Below are 18,306 nucleotides of genomic sequence, written 5' to 3'. Positions count from 1 at the left end.
TTGTTACGTGGAACTTCAGAGTTATAAGATGGGACTTATGGTTATATGAGATTTATCTTAAGGAATTAAAGTGCAGAAACCCTTTTATTCCCCTGGCGGTTCTAATAAGCATCCCAGGACGTAGGCCATCTCACAGGGCACAGCTGAACTTAACCATTGTCGGAGAAGCAAGTGGGTACCTCCCGATGATAACATGCCCAAGTGCTGTACCTCCCTTCCAGATGGAAATGTCATTCTCTCTCAAATCCCTCAAGCTACAGTTTAATCAAGCTCATCTCCTGGCTTAGAGGTGGAAATCAGCTGACTTCTATCCTTCAGCTTGGCAAGGTGGAGAGAACGCTGGATTCTGCAGGCTCAGATCCTGTTCCAGACGTTTTGTGACCTCCAGTTTTACCTCTGACCTTCCCCAGCTAGGGGAGGGCTACATTTGCTGCCATGTGTCCCTCCACTCTGACATCCGTGCCCCTTTGTGTCTCAATCCTGTACAGGACCTCTAGCTGCCATCTCTGACTTGACAAACATTGGCCATGGTGCCATGCGAAAGTACAGTTAAAACAGGCCCTGTGTAATGACAGCTCACACATCCGTGTCTGCACAAGTTGTGAGAAGAATATTCTTCTTGCCAGGATGATTGTTTGTTGTCCTCGCCACATGTACTAGAATGTCCCTGAAATGCACTGTGCTACAAAGTAATCACTAAGTCACTAGCATGGTATCAAGCTTGCTAGTCCACATGCACATCCAAGTGTACCTCTGGCAGAAAGGTGAAGAGTGCGGTGGAGGAGGGAGCTCCCTGGAGGAAGGGGGCCTCCTGGGGCATGTGCAGATCCCCCCACCACCTGCCAGACCCAGCCCCAGTGCTCAGAATTCACTGACCGTGCCAGGGCCATCCCAGTTTACTGCCCTGGCCACCGGCCAGGTCCACCTAGGGAAGGTCAGCCTCCCCCACCACCCAACTTGAACTGGAGTCCCTCACTTGGAGGGAAAGGTCTCCTCCTGCCCCTTCACCCCACACAGGGGCAGGAGTCCCTCACTTAGAGGGAAACGTCTGTTCCTGCCCATCCACCCCACACGGGTGCTGGAGTCCCTCACTTAGAGGGAAAGGTCTCTTCCTGCCCCTCCACCCCACACGGGGGCTGGAGCTCTTACTTAGAGGGAAAGGTCTCTTCCTGCCCCTCCACCCCACACGGGGGCTGGAGCCCTTACTTAGAGGGAAAGGTCTCTTCCTGCCCCTCCACCCCAACACAGGGGCGGGAGTCCCTCACTTAGAGGGAAAGGTCTCTTCCTGCCCATCCACCCCACACGGGGGCTGGAGCCCTTACTTAGAGGGAAAGGTCTTTTCCTGCCCCTCCACCCCACGCAGGGACTGGAGTCCCTCACTTAGAGGGAAAGGTCTCTTCCTGCCCCTCCACCCTACTTGGGGGCTGGAGTCCCTCACTTAGAGAGAAAGGTCTCTTTCACAGGTGCCACACTGCATGGCGTGACCCACTGTGTGCCCTGGTGAAGGAATCCGAGGTCAAGTGTAATCAGTCTATCATAGGGGCCCAGGATGGGCCAGTCCTTAGGGGGAAAACGAGGCCCCAGAAAACAGGTGTGAAAGCCAATTGTAACCAGGGTGACCTGCTTTTCCTGTTTTGGGTGTGACTGGTGGAAGTGCACCCAGATTTTCCCTCTTTGAATTGAAAAAACATGCTTCTTCCTTGCTGCTACTGGTGCGAGAGATAAGCTACATTATTCTAAGTTACATGGGATGGGCAGGCAGAGTGTTTGCAAGTAACCTGTTTTGTTCCCTTGGTTTCAGTAGATGGACACACCATGCTGTGAAGCTTTTCTGAATGTCTAGGTTTTTACCTGCCACGTGGATATTTTCTCGTAGGAGAGGTCCTGTTGAGAAGCGCAGTGCATCTGTGGAATCAGGAGGCATAGGTGAATGAAGAGTGTTCCCACCTGCTGGAACTTCTGTAATGGGTACTCCACAATGCAGTCCTTGTTGTGCGGTGTCATTCCCTGCGTCTGAGAAGACACACGCACACACAGGCTGAACCTGCAGGTGCTGTGCAGTCTCTCAGAATTCATCCCCGAGTGTGGCTGGCCGTCTAGAACCTAGCTCTAGGGGCTGTGCTCCCAGCAGGACTCGTGTCTGTGTTCTGTCCTGTATGTGGCAATTTCTGAACGTGTATGCAGACAGCTCCTGGTCCTGCAGACCTGCCACGCCTGTGTCCCGTGAGCTGCAGACTTCCTCTCCATTCCTCTTCTGCTGAGTTTTCCTATGTGTTTCTGTCATGGCCCACCTGCTGCAGACAGTTCCTTCAAGTTCTGAACTTCAGTTCCATTTTCACATTTCACATTTCTCAAGTGAAATCGCGTGGGCCAACTGACGTGTAAGAGTCTGGCTGATGTCAGTGGAAAGCAGCTGTGCCAGCCGTTAAGTGAAAGGGCCTTGTGTCGGGAGGAGGAAGAAGGGAGCTTCAGGTGCCACCAACACAGTGTCTGCAGGCAGCGCTCCCGTTCATGTCCGTGGCTGAGGTCACCGGTGACTGCTGACAGCATAGACCCTTTAGAGCAGTTGGCGCTGCTCATGGCTTGCTGTAGAAGCCCTAACCACCAGCTGTATTCTGGGGGTGCCCCTCAGGCATAGAATGCTCATGGTTTTCCTTACTTGCGTACTCGGGCCAACTTCAAATACCCCTTTTGCTGCCTAAGCTTGTTACATCACCGCCTTAGTGTGACTAATAACAGTAGTGACCATTGTTACCCACATTAGACTTGTCACCATTCTTTATCCCTTTTTGGTCTCTCTTAAATTATTTACCGCCTCGTTTAACCCCTGTACGTAACACTGTGATACATCAGTTATTACTGCTGTCTTTAACGTACTAAATCTAAAATTAAGTGGGGACAGATTATGAATCAGTAAAATGTGAAAGCCCTGAAAATAGTTAAAATGTCGCGTGGGTCCATGTGGACCCCTGCCCTGGTCAGTGCTGTGACATGGACAGTCTCGGCGGTCCAGCTGTCCCCCTCAGCTCTCTTTATGTCCTTCTGCACCATCTGGGAAGAACTGTCAAGCGTGAACACACACAGTGTCATCCTCGTCACCTTTAACCCAGACCCCTATGGGTGGTGTATGGCTGCCCCCCGTTGTATCTATTGTGGTGGGTGCCCCGGTTTGTCAGCCACCCACTCCCCAGCCCACCCAGCTGCCATGCCTCATGCCTCCGAGCCAGCCTTGTACAGGTGCAGAATAAATGCTGCTTTTGTGACTTCAGCCAAGCCGAGTTTCCCCAGGGGTAAGCAGTCTCCTCCACTATCCCAGCCCGTTTTTTCCTAGGTGGACTGCACAAAGCTTCAGAGTCTCCAGAGAAGGTGAAGGCTATTTCAGAATGTCACTTGACATTTAAACGCCTATCTCTGGTCCCAGATAAAAACAGTTGAGCCCATTTTGAATATGATCAAGTCATAACTTTAAAGGACTGGGACAAAAATATCAAAGGCAGGTAGTCTGGCAATCAGATAATGGAGAAAACAATCCAGACGGTCTGAAGGGCAGTCACTCCACTCCCCTCAGAAGGAAACCGTGAGTCACAGAGAAGAAACCCAGGGCTTCGGCGCTCTCCTAAGGGAGGCAGCAGGTCCAGCTGCTATGGGCAGCCCTGTGCTGTCAGACCACAGCGCCATGGTCCTGCCTCCCTGAGCCCTGCAGTTCCGAGCTAAGCATTCGCTCTGTGAAGGTCATGTGGCATCCACGGGCCATCATGATAGGGATCCACTCACTTACTCCACATGTCGGCCCCTGGGACAAGTTGGCTAATGCCATGTCTTAGGCCTGGATGGAATCAAAGGGCAGGAAGAGAGAAGAAAAGAGGGAGGGGAGAGGAAAACCATCCTCATGCTTTCTGCGGCACAGCCCACAAGTTGGTTACGTGTGAGTTTTCCACTGACCTGAAAGCGTCAGAGCACATGGAGCCTCTCTTACTGCAATGGCATCTGGGCCCTCCTAGGACAACAGCACGTTGGGTGTCTCCTGTATCTAAATTTTTGTACTAAAAGGGCTCAGAGCAGAGGTGAGGGCAGAGCTGCAAGCCCAGTCAGGACAGCCTCTGGAGCCCTGGCCATGTGGGGAGCAGCTGTCCCTCCACAAGTGTCTGGGCCCCCACAGCATCTCAGCTGAAAACCATTCAGAAGCCCGCTTTCACGTTCTGTGTGTCTAACTCTAGGAACACAGGGAAGAGGCTTGCCAGGGATGTGCTTTCTTGATGTGGAGGGTAAGAGAAAGGTGTACCATTGTGGGACTAGGCTTACTGCTGACCATCGGTAGATGTCAAGGAATCCTGATGTCTTACTCTGAGGGAATCCTCATGTGAAACTTCCTGTGGTATTGTTGACAGAATGGTGCGTTTCAGAGCTCTCTGGCAAGTGCAGCGTACTCTCACCCTATTTTAAATGCTGTGTCTAAGCAAAGAGCACAGGAGGGCTTGAATGTCACTGTGTCAGTGACCCTAATAATAAAGTGGATTTGCACAATCACCGGAAGAGCGTGCCTGTAGACGTTACATCACCACCTCTGTGCTCTCCACTATTGGCACATAACCTGATGCACAGAAACTGAGTTCTTACCTACATCACCCCGACCATTTAATTTTCAAACTAGAGTACATAAAACCTGAGCAGCTCTCAAGTGGCTTTACATTTAAAAACTTCATTTTTATTCTTGCAGTTGTCTCTCCTGCTCAGAATGATCCATCCTTGATTGAACAGGTGGTTACGAGCTGAGTAAATAAAGCTTTAGAGAGTACTGACTCCATCCTGATAATGCCTCGCCTGTAACAAAGTCTCCCCACTTAGAGGCACCATTGCCAGTGCCACGAACTGTCCTCAACACAGTCCCTGGGCAGGAAGCCGCCACCTCATTTCTGTCTCATTTTGCGCAGTAGCAAAGCTGTTGGTTGTGTCAATGACAAAACACCTCATTTAGGTGTCTGGGTACACAATAGGCCATCTCGACTTTCTTTTTCTTCCCACAGTGCCTTGTCTTTGAAGATGCACCCAACGGCGTGGAGGCGGCCCTGGCAGCCGGGATGCAGGTGGTCATGGTTCCCGATGGAAACCTGAGCCGTGAGCTGACGACCAGGGCCACGCTGGTGCTGAGCTCCCTGCAGGACTTCCAGCCTGAACTGTTGGGCCTGCCCGCCTACGAGTGAGGTGCCATCAGGGTGCTCCTGGCCCGCTCAGCGACCATGCTGCAGGGACGGAGGGGAGGACAGGGACAGCCCCCAGACCCCAACTTGCGTGTCATCCTGATTCCTTGATTGTCTCAGCCCACTCTGAAGTGCTCATAAAACATGGTTTGGTGGTGGGGAAGAAATGGAGCAGACAGCCCAGAGGTCACGTCAGACCTGGACTGCTGCCTGAAATCCAGGCTGGTGCTGCTGGTGCTGTACATGCTAAAGAGTGTGGACTCCACACGTGTGTGCAGCAGTGTTAATGTGCATGCCTTGTGTATGTGAAGGAATATGTGCACACACGTATGTGTAAAGGGTGTACTTCTCCAAGACGAAAACAAGTTGTATGTGTGTTGGTTTTTCTGAACACTTGGCTGGGGAATGTAAACTGTGCATGCGTGTATGGATGTGTCTCTATGTCCGTGTGCATACGTGTTATATTTACATATGTATTACACACTGCTTACCCTCCTGCACTGCTGTTAACATGCGGTAACAGCTGGCTAAGTGTGCTGTCGACTGTGTCTGGTTGTAGTCTGCCGGGGAAAGCCATGTTTGTGATGAGCACTGAGAAGTCATTCTCCTTCTTGGCTAGCATTAAAGTTCTTCTCGTGACCTTGGCATCTCTTTGGGCCTCTACTCGTTGATGGACTCTGACCAGTGTTTTACAGTTGATCAGTAGTTGATTTTCAGTGTGCCCGTGATTGTAACGTTTATCTTCTATCTCCATAGAGATAGAATGTTTTCTACCTCAGAAAAAACACTCCTTTTTCTTAAGCACACTGATCTTCTACATTTCTTTGGTGGAAGCAGAATTTGATTTCAGGATATGTACTTGATGAGGCCAAGAGCCACAACACACTTGAAATATTTGTCAGACATTAATACACTTTTATAACTAATTCCTTTTATGGATTTACTCAGCCTTTGAAATTTGTGATTTGTTAGAGAAAAATCCTGAAAATGATGAAAACAGAGCACAGGGGCACTGTGTGGCACAACTTTCCCGGGGTCTCTGCCCTTTGGTTTTCTGGGGCTCCTTTCACCTCCAGAAGCAGCAGGCAAAGCAGAGGCACATATGTGTGGTACCCTGGTCATCCCAGGTGGGCTTCCCCTCCATCGGCACACTCATGTCAGCATTCCTAATAGTCTGCAGGGTGGGCCTGCCATTGATCAATGCACTCATGTCAACATTCCTGACAGCCTGCAGGGTGGGCCGGCCATTGATCAACACACTCATGTCAGCATTCCTGACAGCCTGCAGGGTGGGCCTGCCATTGATCAACACACTCATATCAGCATTCCTGACAGCCTGTGGGGTGGGCCTCCCATTGATCAGCACACTCATATCAGCATTCCTGACAGCCTGCGGGGTGGGCCTCCCATTGATCAGCACACTCATATCAGCATTCCTGACAGACTGCAGGGTGGGACTCCCATTGATCAGCACACTCATATCAGCATTCCCATCAGCCTGTGGGGTTGGCCTCCTCCCATTGATCAGCACACTCATATCAGCATTCCTATCAGCCTGTGGAATGGGCCTCCCAATGATCAGCACACTCATATCACCACTCCTGATAGCCTGCGGGGTGGGCCTCCTCACATTGATCAGCACACTCATTTCAGCATTCCCGATAGCCTGTGGGGTGGGCCTCCCATTGATCAGCACACTCATATCAGCATTCCCATCAGCCTGTGGGGTGGGCCTCCCATTGATCAGCACACTCATCACAGCATTCCCATCAGCCTGTGGAATGGGCCTCCCTTCACTCAGCACACTCATATCAGCATTCCCAACAGGCTGTCTGTGGGTCGGCCTGTGACTTCTCCACAGCAGTTGTAACGTCTTACTATTGCCCTCACCACTTGATTAAGTTCAATAAAATCTTTTGACATGTTTTTCATTTTGGATGAGTGTCACAATCTTACCTTTCTCTTAAAAAATCCTCTAACAAATGTGAGATATAAATGTGACTAACTGGCTTTTTCTGTTGACCTAGAAGGGACTCAACCTGTAAAAGGTATGTCCTTGTTTCTGTGAACCATAGTGGCTTCACATTCAGTAATAAAGCCTCTTGATGAAAGGTTGCCTATTTGATTGGTGTGTGTCTTGTCCTTCCATGAATTTAGGTCAGTAATTCCAGTCAGTAAGTCATTTTGCTGGGCAGGACAAAGAGGCTTGATGCATGTCTAAAGGACATCAAGGTTAGTTTCCCCGTAGGATAACTTGACCTTAAAATTGTGTTTTTTTTTTTTTTATTCTTGGGGATTCATTGAGGGTACAATAAGCCAGGTTACACTGATTGCAATTGTTAGGCAAAGTCCCTCTTGCAATCATGTCTTGCCCCCATAAAGTGTGACACAAGCCAAGGCCCCACCCCCCTCCCTCCGTCCCTCTTTCTGTTTTTCCTCCCCCCCCATAACCTTAATTGTCATTAATTGTCCTCATATCAAAATTGAGTACATAGGATTCATGCTTCTCCATTCTTGTGATGCTTTACTAAGAATAATGTCTTCTACTTCCATCCAGGTTAATACGAAGGATGTAAAGTCTCCATTTTTTTTAATGGCTGAATAGTATTCCATGGTAAACATATACCACAGCTTGTTAATCCATTCCTGGGTTGGTGGGCATTTAGGCTGTTTCCACATTTTGGCGATTGTAAATTGAGCTGCAATGAACAGTCTAGTACAAGTGTCCTTATGATAAAAGGATTTTTTTCCTTCTGGGTAGATGCCCAGTAATGGGATTGCAGGGTCAAATGGGAGGTCTAGCTTGAGTGCTTTGAGGTTTCTCCATACTTCCTTCCAGAAAGGTTGTACTAGTTTGCAGTCCCACCAGCAGTGTAAAAGTGTTCCCTTCTCTCCACATCCACGCCAGCATCTGCAGTTTTGAGATTTTGTGATGTGGGCCATTCTCACTGGGGTTAGGTGATATCTCAGGGTTGTTTTGATTTGCATTTCTCTAATATATAGAGATGATGAACATTTTTTCATGTGTTTGTTAGCCATTCGTCTGTCATCTTTAGAGAAGGTTCTATTCATGTCTCTTGCCCATTGATATATGGGATTGTTGGCTTTTTTCATGTGGATTAATTTGAGTTCTCTATAGATCCTAGTTATGAAGCTTTTGTCTGATTCAAAATATGCAAATATCCTTTCCCATTGTGTAGGTTGTCTCTTTGCTTTGGTTATTGTCTCCTTAGCTGTACAGAAGCTTTTCAGTTTAATGAAGTCCCATTTGTTTATTTTTGTTGTTGTTGCAATTGTCATGGCAGTCTTCTTCATGAAGTCTTTCCCCAGGCCAATATCTTCCAGTGCTTTTCCTATGCTTTCTTTGAGGATTTTTATTGTTTCATGCCTTAAATTTAAGTCCTTTATCCATCTTGAATCAATTTTTGTGAGTGGGGAAAGGTGTGGGTCCAGTTTCAGTCTTTTACATGTAGACATCCAGTTCTCCCAACACCATTTATTGAATAGGGAGTGTTTCCCCCAAGGTATGTTCTTGTTTGGTTTATGGAAGATTAGGTGGTTGTAAGATGTTAGTTTCATTTCTTGGTTTTCAATTCGATTCCAAGTGTCTATGTCTCTGTTTTTGTGCCAGTACCATGCTGTCTTGACCACTATGGCTTTGTAGTACAGACTAAAATCTGGTATGCTGATGCCCCCAGCTTTATTTTTATTACTAAGAACTGCTTTAGCTATATGGGTTTTTTTCTGGTTCCGTACACAACGCAGAATCATTTTTTCCAAATCTTGAAAGTACGATGTTGGTATTTTGATAGGAATGGCATTGAATAGGTAGATTGCTTTGGGAAGTATAGACATTTTAACAATGTTGATTCTTCCCATCCATGAGCATGGTATGTTCTTCCATTTGTTAATATCCTCTGCTATTTCCTTTCTGAGGATTTCATAGTTTTCTTTATAGAAGTCCTTCACCTCCTTCGTTAGGTATATTCCTAGGTATTTCATTTTCTTTGAGACTATGGTGAAGGGAGTTGTGTCCTTAATTAGCTTCTCATCTTGACTGTTATTGGTGTATACAAAGGCTACTGACTTGTGGACATTGATTTTATATCCTGAAACATTACTGTATTTTTTGATGACTTTTAGGAGTCTTGCGGTTGAGTCTTTGGGGTTCTCTAAGTATAAGATCATGACGTCAGCAAAGAGGGTGTGTTTGACCTCCTCTGCTCCCATTTGGATTCCCTTTATTTCCTTGTCTTGCCTAATTGTATTGGCTAGAACTTCCAGCACTACGTTGAATAGTAAAGGTGACAGAGGACAACCTTGTCTGGTTCCATTTCTGAGAGGAAAAGCTTTCAGTTTTACTCCATTCAGTAAAATATTGGCTGTGGGTTTGTCATAGATAGCTTCAATCAGTTTTAGAAATGTGCCACCTATGCCTATACTCTTCAGTGTTCTAATTAGAAAAGGATGCTGGATTTTATCAAATGCTTTTTCTGCATCTATTGAGAGGATCATGTGATCTTTATTTTCGCCTCTGTTAATATGGTGGATAACGTTTATAGACTTGCGTATGTTAAACCAGCCTTGCATCCCTGGGATGAAGCCTACTTGATCATGATGAATGACTTTTTTGATGATAAGCTGTAATCTATTGGCTAGGATTTTGTTGAGAATTTTTGCATCTATATTCATGAGTGAGATTGGTCTGAAATTCTCCTTTTTGTTTGGGTCTTTTCCTGGTTTTGGTATCAGGGTGATGTTTGCTTCGTAGAATGTGTTGGGGAAGATTCCTTCTTCCTCAATGTTTTGTAATAATTTGTGCAGTACAGGAATAAGCTCTTCCTTGAAGGTTTGATAGAATTCTGGAGTGAAGCCATCTGGACCAGGGCATTTTTTTTGGTTGGAAGATTTTTTATTGTTTCTTTGATCTCAGTGCTTGAAATTGGTCTGTTCAGGAGCTCTATTTCTTCCTGGCTGAGTCTAGGGAGAGGGTGTGATTCCAAATATTGATCCATTTCCTTCCCCTTTTCAAATTTCTGGGCATAGAGTTTCTGGTAGTATTCAGAGATGATCTCTTGTATCTCTGTGGGATCAGTTGTTATTTCCCCTTTATCATTTCTGATGTTACTAGAGATTTTACTTTTCTGTTCCTCACTAGTCTGGCCAATGGTTTATCTATTTTATTTACTTTTTAAAAAAAAACAACTCCTTGATTCATTAATTTTCTGAATGATTCTTTTGTTTTCAATTTCACTGATCTCTGATTTGATTTTGGATATTTCTTTTCTTCTACTGAGTTTAGGCTTAGATTGTTCTTCTCTTTCCAGTTCCGCAAGATGGCTTGTGAGTTTGTTGATGTGCTCTCTGTTTTTCGAATGTAGGCATCTAAAGCGATAAATTTTCCTCTCAAAACTGCTTTTGCAGTATCCCACAGGTTTTGGTAGCTTGTGTCTTCATTGTTGTTATGCTCAAGGAAGTTGATGATTTCCTGTTTTATTTCTTCCTGCACCCATGTGTTATTCAACAGAAGATTGTTTAATTTCCATGCCTTTGTGTGGGGTTGAGCGTTTTTGTTAGAGTTGAGTTCCACCTTTAGTGCCTTATGGTCTGAGAAGATAGAAGGTAAAATTTCAATTCTTTTGATTCTGTTGATATTTGTTTTGTGTCCCAGGATATTTGTTTTGTGTGATCAATTTTGGAGAATGTTCCATGGGGTGATGAGAAGAATGTATATTCTTTATCTTTTGGGTGGAGTATTCTATATGCGTCTATCAAGCACAGTTGTTCTAGGGTCTCATTTAAATCTCGTATATCTTTGTTTAATTTCTGTTAGAGGAGTGTTAAAGCTCTGTAAGAGGAGTGTTAAAGTCCCCTGTTATGATGGTATTATCAGATATCATATTGCTCAGACTGAGTAAGGTCTGTTTCAAGAATCTGGGAGCATTTAAATTGGGTGCATAAATATTTAGAATTGAAATGTCTTCTTTGTATTTTTCCCTTGACCAATATAAAGTGACCATCTTTGTCTTTTTTGACTTTAGTTGCTTTAAATCCACATGTATCTGAAAATAAGATTGCAACTCCTCTTTTCTTCTGAATTCCATTTGCCTGAAAAATTGTCTTCCAACCCTTGACTCGGAGCTTTAATTTGTCTTTTGAAGCCAGATGTGTTTCTTGCAGACAGCAGATGGATGGCTTTTGTTTTTTAATCCAGTCATCCAATCTGTGTCTCTTCAGTGGGGAATTCAAGCCATTAACATTTATTGAGATAATTGATAAGTGTGGTAGTATTCTATTCGTCTTATTTTGTGAGAGTCCATTGCTTAGTTTTGTCTTTTGCATCAGTGTGGAGGTTTGGTTCTGTCCTTTAATTTCTGAGTTCTTACTTTGCTGCTGATCCATTGTGTTGGTCAGTGTGCAGAACAGGCTGAAGTATTTCCTGTAGAGCTGGTCTTGTTGTGGCGAATTTTCTCAATGTTTGTATATCCGTAAATGATTTGATTTCTCTGTCAGTTTTTAAGCTTAGCTTAGCAGGGTACAGAATTCTGGGCTGGAAATTGTTCTGTTTAAGTAGATTAAAGGTAGATGACCATTGTCTTCTTGCTTCGAAACTTTCATTAGAGAAGTCTGCGGTCACTCTGATGGATTTGCCCCTGTAGGTCAACTGGCGCTTACTCCTGGCAGCTTGCAGAATCTTTTCTTTTGTCTTGACTTTGGACAGGTTCATCACAATGTGTCTTGGAGAAGCTCGGTTAGAGTTGAGGCAACCTGGGGTCCGATAGCCCTCTGAAAGCAGTGTGTCCGAATCTTTGGTGATATTTGGGAAATTTTCTTTTATAATATTCTCTAGTATGGCTTCCATTCCTCTGGGGCATTCTTCTTCCCCTTCTGGAATTCCTATAACTCGTATGTTGGAACGCTTCATAAAGTCCCATAATTCTGACAGTGAACGTTCTGCTTTCTCTCTCTTCTTTTCTTTTACTATCTGAGTTATCTCAAGAACTTTGTCTTCTACCTCAGAAATTCTTTCTTCTGCATGTTCTAATCTGTTGTTGATACTTTCCATTGCATCTTATGTTTCCTAATTGACTGCTTCAGTCCCTTCAGCTCTGCTATATCCTTTCTATATTCTTCCATATCGTTCATCTCTTATTTGATTCTATTTTTGGATTTCATTTTGGTTATTTTGCACTTTATTAGCAGTTTCCTTTATTGTTTCCATCATTTCTTTCATTGTTTTCATCATGTGTATTCTAAATTCCCTTTCTGTCATTCCTAACATTTGTTTATTGGTGGAATCCTCTGCAGTAGCTACCTCATGGTCCCTTGGCGGGGTTGTTCTGGACTGGTTCTTCATGTTGCCTGGAGTTTTCTGCTGATTCTTCCTCATGAGTGATTTCTTTTATCTGTTTCCTTGCCCTAGTTGTCCTTTCACTTCCTGTTGTTCTTTAAGTTCTCGTGCCTGTGGGCTAAGGTTTCGATGAGTCCCTTTGGTACAGGACCAGAAGGATGGGAAGGTTGAAGAGCAAGAAGGGGATGGAAGAAAGGAGGAACGAGCAAAAAGAAAAAAAAAAAATAGAGAGAGAAAGGAGAGGGGGTGGGTAAAAGGAATATTGATAGAATGAAGAGAAGCACAGAATGAGGGAGACAGAGCAATGTAGGTGTTCACTAGGGTACTTTGACATAACCTTAAAAAAACCCCACCTTCTTTGGGTGCCCCGTTGGGTGGTTCCCTTGAGGTCAGCAGCTCTTTGCTAACCTGGTCAGACACAGTACCCCACCTCCACCAAGTAGAGAGGAAAGACAAAAATGCTATAGATCAAACCAAAGCAAGCAAACAGAAAACTTTACGGGATAAAATTGGGTGAAAAACCAAATAATAACAGTAGAAACACTAGCAAAAATGAAGTTCTAGTTATTGAAAAAGGCAGCAACGGGAAAGTATAATTACTCTAGAAAAATTGAGAAAAAAAAATCTGTTCAGAAAAGGTTGAAATTAAAAAACAAAACAACATCAACAACATCAAAATAAACAGAAAAACAACCAAACCAGAAAAAAAGAAAAAGAAAAAAACACAACTGAAAACAAAGCAGTATGTATATTGTTGAATATTGTCTGGGCAACAGGTTGTCTTCTGGGTTATGAGCGTTAATCACAGTGCTGATATGACTGGAGGCTGCAGTTTTCTCCAACCCCAGCAGGTAGACACCCTAAATCTCTCTTCAGCCCTCTTAAAAGGCACTTTGAACTTGTAAACTTGCTGAGCAGAAGCTTTCCGAGGAAAGTGCTTGTCGCTGGAATCACTGCTGAAGTGGCTATCCACTTACCCATTGTGCCAAAACTGGTCTTACTCTGCCCCTGAGGGTTAGGCCTGCAAGGTGGCTCAGACCCCACCCTTAGGCTACTCTGTTGCTGGGTTACCAACTCCCGCCAGATTCTTGCTCTGCGACCCTGAGGGCGGAGCTTGCGGGGGCAGATCACTCACAATGGCTCCCTGTGGCCCACAGCCAAACACTATTAGCTCCGTCTGACTCAGCGGCTCAGACTGGGGCCCTAGACAACGGCCAAAGTTCTCCGCACTCCCGCTCAGTCTCTCCCCAAGGCACTTCAGCTGAGTGCCAAGTCCAAAGACAGCAAAACAGTTCACAGGTAAGGCCTTTCTGGTTTGCGGTCTTGCTGCTACTGTAGTTACTTACAGTTGCTGGAGGATGTAGACTGATTGAACACACGTGACCACTTGCCAGTTTTCCACTGTTCTAGTCCTCCTCTTGGGGTACAGAAGTCTCTCGCTGACTCCCTGTATCCTCACAAGGATGATTATAGGGAGATCCCACCAGCCAGAGATGCCTGGAGTCCTATCTCCCCAGACTCACGGTGCCCAGATGCAAGGAAGCTGTTACTCAGCCGCCATCTTGCTCCAAAAGCCCGACCTTAAGATTGTTTTAACGAAGGCTGCAGCCAAACTCTACTTTTGTACAGATGAGAAATACTGTCTGTGGAGCACATAACAGTCTTTTTTACTCTTCCACACTTGCCAATGACTTTCACACATTGTGGTGCTACCGACCTGCACAAGTCATGATTTTTAGAGCTTGATGATGGTAGACATATACAGCACCATGACATGGGCCTACAGAGCTTAAAAAGGCACCCAGATGCTTTCTCCACTCATTTAACGTGTGTCCTGTGAGGGACACACAGTGACCAGCAGAGTCTGTGTCATGGTGCCCTCCGGGGCAGCTCGTGTCGTGGGCTCCACAGAGGCTTTGTGGTGAAGGAGGGTGTCTGAGTCATGGAACATTAGTGTTTCCTTAATCCCGCCCCCGTGAAGTGTGCACAGCACTTGTGAGAACTTCCTAATCACTACTTATTAGAGCTGCTTCCTACCTCCCGTGTCCTGGGTGAAGTGTGGGGGTTTCAATGGAAGATGTGCCTGTTTCATCCTCAGCAGGATCCCTTCCTGGAGGAGAGGAGCGCAGCTTCTCGGCAATGTAGTCAGCATCTGCAGACTGCACTTCCTGTTTGTTTCATGCAAAATGCCATGTTTTTCTAAACCTTAACAAGTCTGCAGTTATCACCAGTTTTATAAGGAAAAATAGTGAGTTTTCGCCTATCTGGATTAACTCCTGCGCTGAGCATTGCTCTGCCCGCCATCTACACTGTACTCCACAAGGGTAGTTGGAAGCTCCTTGATCTCACGCGAGGCCCTCTTACCTGAGTCCCACAAAATCGGTCTCTAGAATTATCTTCTGTATAGAGAAAGTGGTGTAGTGTCAAAGACCAAGGGATTATTACTGTAGGAAAGTCAGTAGTAGTCTCAGCTGGGGATTGTGGTTCATGCCCATAATCCTATCACTTTGGGAGGGTAAGGCATGTGAATTTTCTGAGCTCAGGAATTTGAGACCAGCCTGAGCAAGTGTGAGATCTCATGTCTACCAAAAATGGAGGGAAAAGGGCGGCGCTTGTGGCTCAAAGGAGTAGGGCGCCAGCACCATATACCGGAGGTGGAGGGTTCAAACCCAGCCCTGGCCAAAAACTGCAAAAAAAAAAACACAATTGTTGTGGCAGGTGCCTCTACTCCCAGCTACTCAGGAGAGGATCACTTAAGCCTAAGAGTTTGAAGTTTGTATGCACTCTGACGCCACAAGACTCTATCCAGGGAGAATGAGACTCTGTCTCAAATAAATAAATAAATAAAATGAAGTTTAAAAAAAAATGTATTATTCTTCAGCGCTTTTCTTACTTGAAGATACTTGGTTTACAAAGTATCTTGGTAAAGATATTTTCAAATTAAAGAGCACACATTGTCTCTGAAAGCATATCTTCAGGACATCTCAAAATTTTCTGGCTTTTCAGTGAATCCCTTGAATAGATAACATCTTATACACAGAGCACCAGGGTTTCTTTTTCCTTCATTAGCCACAGGATATTTCCATGGGTTTTACCTGTTTGCATCAGAAAAAAAAGAAAATTGTTATCTAGATTTAATTAAGAAATACAGTTTGCGTATTAAATTGCCAACCATCTCATCTACAGGACATCACGTCTGCAGTGGTATCATCGTGCTGCCTGGTCCAATGTCCTTGCTCCTTGAATTAACTAGGTTTCTCTGTGCATCCTTTGACCCTAGCTGTTCTCAAAGGATTAATGTAGGATAATATTTAGAAATAAACTTATCCTACATCAAGCACACAAAGTAAATTCAGTGTGAGTTTAAAATGACATGCTTTTCTTCCAGAGGCTTAAGACGCTTGGACCCCCCCCCCCCCCCGGGTTACTCGCAGAGTTAGGCTTTTTTGGAATTGTAAAATTCCTTAGGCCTTTTCTCTGAAGCAGTACACCCCGTGAAGCCTGAGATCCAAGGGCATGCCGCCCTTCCTCAGAGATACGGCCAGAGGGTTGACATATGTTAACAACATATCGTCAGAGGTCTATAGGTGCTCTGCCCTGAAGGAAGGTCACAGTCATTACTTCATACTGAGTAAACTGAGTGAATGCTTGAAGATATTCTTCTATTAACTCTGTTCCCCTATAGCTGTTTTCGTCTTTCTGCCCTGCTTGGAAAACTAGTCACTGTTTAGAGGAAGAGATTTACTGCACAAGTGGTTACATTGATATGATAAATATTTCCTTTCGAGTTAAAATTCAGCTAATAGATAATGGATTAGGTGTGTACGTGACTGGAAGAGTATAAAACTTAAACTTGGAATAAAGAACTTTGCTATGGGGCGGCTCCTATGGCTCAGTTGGTAGGGCGCCGGCCCCATATACCGAGGGTGGCGGGTTCAAACCCGGCCCCGGCCAAACTGCAACCAAAAAATAGCTGGGCGTTGTGGCGGGCGCCTGTAGTCCCAGCTGCTCGGGAGGCTGAGGCAAGAGAATCGCTTAAGCCCAGGAGTTGGAGGTTGTTGTGAGCTGTGTGAGGCCACGGCACTCTACTGAGGGCCATAAAGTGAGACTCTGTCTCTACAAAAAAAAAAAAAAAAAAAGAACTTTGCTATGTGCCATCCCACGGTGTATAATCTGTTTCTTGACTTAATAATTACAGGAGCGAGTTTACACCTACAGCAAAGCTGCTGCTCGTTTGCGTCTCCGGTCACGCAACAATTAAGTAATTGCCTCTCTCCAAGAGTTTGGTAGGGGCTTGTCACAAAGTTGCTTTGAAACTTAGAAATATCACCTTTGTATAAATACCTTGCTTTTTCTTGATTGCAAATGCTGGTACTTTTCAAGTTCTACCTAGATTTCAATGATGTGGCATATGAAGTGAATTTTTTTTCATTAAAGTATTTCTAAATATTTATCCCAAGGTTAATAATGTATTTCTCTAGGACAAAAAAAAATGTATTTAAAAACCTCTAAGAATCGTCATGTTCTCTGATCCCTCAGAGAAAGGGTGAAGTCTTGAGAAGGGCCACTGATAACACACATCTTGCTTATTTTCAGCCTAAGTCACAAAGTCCTTTACAAGGCGTGTTCTCAAAATTCACTTCATAGAAGAAGTAGCATGCACTCCGTCTGAATTCAAAATGCATTATGAAGAGCTCTTTAAGATGAGAAAGAACACCTATTTCTTCATAAAGCAAGTGTCAGCATGTACTTACTGTGTCCTCATGTGGTCATCCGTCTGTGTGTGTCCTAATCATGTCCTATAAGAACACCAATCCTCTTGGATTAGGGCCCACCCTGGTGAGTTCATTTTACTTTAGTCACCTCTTTGCAGGCCCTACCTCCTAACACAGTCGTGTTGCGGTTTGGGGCTTTCATATATGAATGGGGTGGGGGACAGCACAACTGAGTTCATGATGCAAAGAAACAAAAAGAATTCTTGCCGTCAATGGACTTTCATCATTCTTTTCAACAATGCCATTTAACATTGGAGTACATGGGTCTGATGGCCACCCATCGTCTTAGTTGTTGGTCTGACAATGTCTATTTCACTACTCTATTGAATTCTGGTCTGAGAGCTTCCTTTGTCACTTTTTAAAGACGTGGTTTCCTTGTTATATGACTTTCTTGTTTTCAGTTGAAGGGCCAGCGACGGGTCTTACACCTTTGCAGGCTCTCTCCCTGTCCTCTACCCACTCAGACGTTGTTCTTGGCCTGTGGTCTGCCAAGGTGCATCTGACTTGGTCTGGGTCCTGTTCGGACTTTGTGGCTCCTCCTGGGTCTGTGGTTTGTTTCAGATTTCACTGAACCACCAAAGCCTTCATCCCTGAAGGGAGCCGTTCCTTCCCTGCTACTCAGGTCTGTGTGTTCTTTGTCTAATGCGAAGGCAACATTGAGCACCACCACTCCTGCCATCCTGTGGAAAAGCGCTTACCCAGAGAAGAAAGGCAAAGAGACAGGACAGTTGCTGACATGGGAGAAACTCATGGGAAGCACTCTTAATTAGTACAAGGTATTCACATTTGGTCAGCACCCGAAAATCACAAAGCAACTCTAATTTTCTGCGGAACTAGGTGGTCTAGCTCCTATCACGTTGTGATCACATGCTAGGCTTTTTAGGAACATACACGCCTGGGCCTTTCCTTTTTCCATGTGCATGCCCGCCTTGCAGTGGTACAGGGTTCCTTTAACATCCTCATGTCTTGCCTCTGAGGAAAC

At 45.1% G+C, this 18,306-nt stretch overlaps 2 protein-coding genes across 2 annotated transcripts in view; one reads left to right on the top strand and one right to left on the bottom strand.

Moving 5' to 3' along the window:
* PUDP (pseudouridine 5'-phosphatase) overlaps positions 1 to 5,845 on the top strand; it is a 106,107-nt gene extending 100,262 nt beyond the window's left edge. The window contains exon 4 of the mRNA XM_053579489.1: positions 5,025 to 5,845. Coding sequence (XP_053435464.1) covers positions 5,025 to 5,201 — 177 coding nt within the window. The 3' untranslated portion in view covers positions 5,202 to 5,845. The remainder of the gene's footprint in view (positions 1 to 5,024) is intronic.
* A 152-nt stretch (positions 5,846 to 5,997) lies between these two features.
* LOC128577311 (uncharacterized) lies at positions 5,998 to 7,541 on the bottom strand. Its single transcript, XM_053579490.1, has 2 exons — positions 6,973 to 7,541; positions 5,998 to 6,918 (listed from the first exon to the last, which is right to left on the bottom strand). Exons 1-2 carry the CDS (start codon positions 7,006 to 7,008, stop codon positions 6,265 to 6,267), a joined length of 690 nt encoding a protein of 229 aa, XP_053435465.1. The 5' UTR covers positions 7,009 to 7,541; the 3' UTR covers positions 5,998 to 6,264.
* Positions 7,542 to 18,306: the final 10,765 nt, after the last annotated feature.

The sequence above is a fragment of the Nycticebus coucang genome, chromosome X (assembly GCF_027406575.1).
Source record: "Nycticebus coucang isolate mNycCou1 chromosome X, mNycCou1.pri, whole genome shotgun sequence".
NCBI lineage: Eukaryota > Metazoa > Chordata > Mammalia > Primates > Lorisidae > Nycticebus > Nycticebus coucang.
Note: the sequence above shows the minus strand (reverse complement) of the source record. Positions and strands in the feature narration are given on the sequence as shown.

What these genes read in the sequence shown, in the direction of transcription:
- LOC128577311 (XM_053579490.1), bottom strand. Translation starts at nt 7,008, where the DNA reads ATGAGTGTGCTGAGTGAAGGGAGGCCCATTCCACAG. An exon ending in AAGGGAGGCCCATTCCACAG is followed by an intron (nt 6,919 to 6,972) that starts GCTGATGGGAAT and finishes CCCACCCCACAG; the next exon opens with GCTGATGGGAATGCTGATAT.